This window comes from Verticillium alfalfae, genomic scaffold (genome assembly GCF_000150825.1).
Source record: "Verticillium alfalfae VaMs.102 supercont1.5 genomic scaffold, whole genome shotgun sequence".
Taxonomy (NCBI): domain Eukaryota; kingdom Fungi; phylum Ascomycota; class Sordariomycetes; order Glomerellales; family Plectosphaerellaceae; genus Verticillium; species Verticillium alfalfae.
This window is the reverse complement of record NW_003315034.1, coordinates 466,269-471,710: the sequence shown is the minus strand read 5'-3', so window position 1 is coordinate 471,710 and position 5,442 is coordinate 466,269. Positions and strand designations below refer to the sequence as shown.

The window sequence follows — 5,442 nt, the reverse complement described above, 5'->3', positions numbered from 1 at the left end:
CAGATCGTCAAGGGCGTCTCTGCTCTCGGGCCAGTGGAAGCACAATGTCAAAGAGCTCGTGGATGCGCGTAGCCGCCAAGCGCCCAACCGCAATCTCCTTCCACCTCTTTCGACATGCTTACCAGGCGACCAACTCGGCGCCAAGGCGGTCAAAATACCTCAACCGCCAGACGCGCGTAGTGGTTCTCGACCCAGTCGTGCAGGGAGGCGATGCACGGCGACAGCGAGCCCGCGCGGCGCAGGGATGATCGTGGCGGTCTGGGTGGCGGTAGTGGTGCCGCTGACGCCGCCGCCGTCTGCGTTTGCTGCGTCCACACCCCGGCAAAGGACTTCTTGATGTGCTCGACCATGAGGGCGTCCATCATCTCGGCAAAGAGGACCTGGAACTTCTCTCCGGCCAGGCCGACCTTATGCAAGGCCTCGACCAGCTGACGGAGCTCGCGTCTGGCGCCATCCGTCTGGTTGCTGGCGCTGGCGCTCCTGCCGCCGCCGCCGCGACCTGCATGCGGCGACGCCGCTGAATTGGCAGAGGAGGTCGCCGACTCGGGCTGCATGCGCAGCAGCACGCGCATGAGGCGGCTTAGCACGCGGCGTAGCGCGTCCACAAGCGCCGGGGCCATGGAGTTGCTGATGAGGGCGTGCAGGTCGCGGCGGAACGCTTCGACGGCGCGCTCGGCGGCGGACTCGTCTAGGCCGCGCGCCATGAGGGAGAGGCCATAGAAGTACTGGCGGTGCGCGGCCTCGAGCGTGCGGATGCTGCCCAGCAGCACCTGCGTCGCGTCGCCGTGGCCGGCGCAGGCGGAGAGCAGGGGCAGGACGTGCTGCACGAAATGGTGGCGGACCTGGTGGGTGTGCCACGAGAACAGGTCCTCCGTGTGGGCGGCGTGCGGGGCGCGCTGAGAGGGCTGGAGGACGACCTGCAGGCTCGCGTAGAAGTCGGGGTTGGTGAGGTCCTGGGACTCCGAGGCGAGGGAGCCGAAGGAGTCCTCGGCGGCGACCGAAGGGGGAAGCTGCACGCGCGATGTCACTGCGTGCCAGGCCCGATCCCAGCGGGCTTGATCGGTGATTTGGGTGGCGGAGGAGGAAGGGGGGGAGGAGGATGCTGCTGCTGCTGCTGCTGCTGGCGTGTCTGTGGAATCCAGGGATTGGAGGTTGATATGCGGTTGGGCTGCTGCAGCAGGCGGACCACCGAACGGCTGCCCCAAGTCGGTTGATCGTAATGATGGCGTCGAGTAGGGTGTGGGCTGTGAGACTTCCGTATCAAAGACGGATATGAAGAGCTTCTGCCTCTGGGCAGCCCATCTTGACGCGGTCATGGCCATCGTGGACCTCGGTCGTCAGAGGCTCATCGGCAGATCCAAGGCGTATCTTCAGTGGACACCCATCCGACCTAAGAGACTGCAGCCCAGATGACTCTTCGTGCGTCTTGCCGGTCGCGGGGCTGTCGTTCAGTGCCTGATCTCAGATCTCAGACGGCGAAGGTGTGTTGTCGTTGAGGCATGTTTCCTTTGTTTGTGCCTGGAACCGACGTGCCTAAGCGCGGGCGCCTACGAAGCGAGAAGGTGGGGTCGAGCCTATCACATAGTCGCGCTTGCCGCCAGGCGCCTGTGAGCCGCGTATTGGTGGCGTCGGTTGGCTCAGCTCGACAGTCCGGTATCTTCCAATCAACACTGTCTTTCCCCGACTCTTTCCCGGCATCTCCTTCTCCCGAAAACCGTCCGTCTGTCCCCTTGAGGCCCAGGCAGGAAGACCCGGGGGTGCCTGATCCTTGCAATAGCTCCATTCGTGCAGCTCTGCAATCAGTTGTCATCATGATCATGATCACTATCGTTCAGGCAAGGCACGCGTCCTCATGTCAGCCTGCTTTGCTACGGATGCCCATCCCATGGCCACACTCGCCTACAGATACTACTCCTTGGTTTCCCAGACGCCTGCCAGAATCGTCCATTGGCTTCACGCAACGGGCAGTCTCCCCTTGGCAAGACCGGCATGTCATCGTCTGACGAAGACAATCTCTTGGCATGCAGCGCCGCGCTTGACCAGGCCAAGTTGATGAGACCTGCACTAGGGGCCCAGGGCTGCCCTCAGTAGCTGGGGTCGGAGAGCGTCTGCACCATCGCTTCGTGAGACCCCAAGAAGACAGCTCGCAGCGCCCGACCACCCTCCACCACCCTGATGGGTGCGTTGGCGTACCATCTGCCGACGCCACGTCGACTCGGGTACCGACTTCATCGCGCGGACGCCGTTCGTCGAATACGCGCGCTCTTCTGACCGAGACCATGGAGGTGAGAACATGTAGCCATCATGACTCGCTGTATCGAAGATGAACGGGAAGGCGGGAGAATCGAGACAAGGGCACAGATCCCCGACCGACAGAGGGGGCACGCATGGGGGAACTGGTGAGCTGCAAATGGATACCTGGGGTTGAGGAGACTCTGGTCGCGCCCGACGTCTTGTCGCGACTTACAACCGTCGTATCTCGCAGACTTCAGACGTCAACGATCAACAGGCAATCCATTAGCCAAGGCGAGAGCACCGGGGTTTTCGCCTATGGGTAATTCGACCGCTGTTGGGCCGGCTGTCTGCACACCCACTAGGCTTGGACAAGCTAGTTCAGCTAGGTTGTTCGACAAGTCGCAACGTTCACTTCACACCCGCATTCATACGCGTCGAGAGACACGGGGGGCCATGCCTCACGAATCACAACCGTCAACCAGCGAGGTGATGCATCCCACGCAACCTTGCAGCCTTGCAATAATGGCGACAGGCCTTCTTCAGAGCTTCCATGTGGCTGTTCGAAGGGTTTCCCCCAGTCGATACCACCCTGCTCGCTCTCCGGAAGCGAAGCGGCCAATAGACACCATGTCAGGGTCCTTCAGTGCTGCGGCCGCACAAGGGGGGGGGGGGGGTGGCCCGAAAACCGGACCTCGGACTGTCGCGGCAAAGCACCAGCCAAGAGTGAGTTGCATCCTTGACCGAATGGAACAGCATCCGGACATCGGTCCTGCATGTCTACTTACATGAAGTGCCAAGCTCGATCAGTCATGGGGGTCATCCGGTCCAGTTTTGAAATGCGAAGGATAATCTCGTCCACACCTTGCCTCTACTCGTCATTTCGCCCGCCTACTCCTGCTTCTCTCATCGGGTCTCGGACGATATGGACACTGATGCTTCGGGCTCGAACATCCGCAGGTCCCCGCAGCGGTTCCTGACGGGAAGCGCGGGATTTCGCCACGATGAGCCTATGTGCTGGGGACACTGGATGCACTGGGTTGCCGCCCCAATAGTACCTATGGGTGATGGCTCGCCTGTCTTAAACGGTGGTCTGGCCCGCGATGGCAGTCGAGCCTTCACAGCGAGACCCGGTAACTGCTGGTTGGCCACCTCATTTCGTCTCCTCAATGCTATCTGCTACGAGGTGCCACGGAGACGCGCAAGGCGATGATGAGCTGCGTCTCCAAGTGCAGTGACAATTTGCCCCCACGCCTACATGTACAGACGCAGCATTCGCCACTTGTTGATCGCTCCCAATACCTGAGGACCCGGACATACAACTACTTGTACGGTCCCGAGCGTTTGAAACACGGAGGGAAGATCACCACGAAAATGTCAGAACTAGGAAACCTTGAAACTATGAGACTGGCTTGAAGCTCCCCTGTATGCCCTGAGATGGGATGACGAGAAACAGGCAAAAGGCACGTTGGGGAGAGTTACCAGCATTCAATTGGTCGATTTCCGCGATGGAGCGATACAGTCTTGACTCCACATCGAGGCACAAGCTCGGGCTTGGATCCCCGCGTTTGCATCTGATGATGGGACGGCGGGGTTAGGCGGACAAACAAGAAAGATGAAAGGGTTCGAAGCTACCTAATTAGCCCACGTCTCCACCAGCCGGTTGTCCACCGACTCCCGCAACGGGAAGCTTGAATCTGGTGGGATAGGTGGGCCCTCGCACCATTCCGACAACTGCAATCTGCTCCGAAAAGCACGACGCGAGGCATCTTGGTTCGCGAGTTTATTAACATGACAGAGTGCAACAACATAGGGCTCCAGCAAGGCCAAGGCCCGCTGGGTAGACTTTGCGGCATACACGGTAGTGCACCTGCCTGGGCATGTGCATACAAATGGTCAGCTCTGCGACTGGACAAAAGATCGACACCCATAGGTCGGGTAGCCCGAGCCTGTCGAAAGGGGTTCCCACCGTGATGGGTCACCAGGGGTGGTCGGGCTAGGCCTGCGGTGAAGTGGTCCTACTGGGACGCATTTGGGTGATTCTGACAAACCCGCTGACCAAGGTACCTTTGAATAGCTCCAGGTCGCATCGCACACTACCCATGAAATGACTCTCAGGTGGCCGACCAACAACAATTTGCACATGTGCTCCATGTTGTGGAATCTCAATCTCACATCAGAGCAGGCAACAGCACAAACAGCAGCGGTCATGCGTTTTTCCCCCTCTTTCCTGTAAAGGTCTCCGGAGGGGACAGACGTTACGTTCTGGGCATGTACATGTTATTCCGGCGGTACACCCTCTCCACCTGAAGGTCGGGATAAGCCTGGTATCGACGATCTCAGGTCACAGAGGCAAATCTGTGCGGGGCGGACGGGTCGCAACACATGACGGCTCTACGTAGTCAAGTCTGGCAACCGGCAGCAGCCTGCCGAACTGCACAACGATACGGTTCATCACGAAGGTCACCACTGCAATCGAGGGGCTTTGTTTCCACGATGATCTTCGGCTGGAACTGCATGACATCTGAGAATTGACTCGACTCTGTCCACTTCACGCAGCGCGATCTTGAAAGCGGCGAGGCGCGATGATTGGATAGCGCCTTCTGACACTGCGTTCGCTCGGTATGAAGACTGAAGAAGAAGAAGAAGAAGAAGAGGAGGTTAGGTATGCCCAAGTAGGGCGACCAACTGAGACGTTGAGTGCTGACATTGACAAGACTCTTCGTTACATTGGCAATTCTTACAGGACATCTGGTTATGATTCTGAGCTCATCGAAGCAGGCATCCCTGGGCCACAGCAAGTAGGTAAGCGGTCCCTATTTCTGTCGCGGCTGTGTAAGCACTGCAGTCTTTGAGGAGGGGGGAGGGGTCGGAGAGGAGTCGGTTGTCAACTCACCCCCTTCCTCCCCCTTTACTACCTCCCCAGACTGGCAACCTGCACCATCAAACTCTCAGGCGGTTGCCGATCCCATCGCACTCTCTCCAATCTTGGGCTCTTGAATTAATTAATTGATTTCATGCGTGAGGGAGGGCAGGCATCGAAGAGACAGAACAGAGACCTGAGGCAAGGCGATGCACAGCCGAAAGGCAGCCAACGACGAGAACTTGTTGTTCACACGGGCCTGCTTGTCACACAACTGATGCCCTCGGAGGTTATTGCAAAGAGACGGCAACGGTTTCCTCCTTGCTGCCTCTGGCCTGACCTAGCTG

At 59.0% G+C, this 5,442-nt stretch overlaps 2 protein-coding genes across 2 annotated transcripts; one reads left to right on the top strand and one right to left on the bottom strand.

Annotated features, from left to right (window-relative positions):
• Positions 1–149: 149 nt before the first annotated feature.
• Positions 150–1,322, bottom strand: VDBG_04462 (conserved hypothetical protein; the record flags this gene model as incomplete). Its single annotated transcript, XM_003004810.1, has 1 exon — positions 150–1,322. One exon carries the CDS (start codon positions 1,320–1,322, stop codon positions 150–152), a length of 1,173 nt encoding a protein of 390 aa, XP_003004856.1.
• Positions 1,323–2,862: 1,540 nt separating this feature from the next.
• Positions 2,863–3,445, top strand: VDBG_04461 (predicted protein; the record flags this gene model as incomplete). The annotated part of the gene is made up of 2 exons (XM_003004809.1): positions 2,863–2,958; positions 3,080–3,445. The coding sequence occupies 2 exons, from the start codon at positions 2,863–2,865 to the stop codon at positions 3,443–3,445; spliced, it is 462 nt and encodes a 153-aa protein (XP_003004855.1).
• Positions 3,446–5,442: the final 1,997 nt, after the last annotated feature.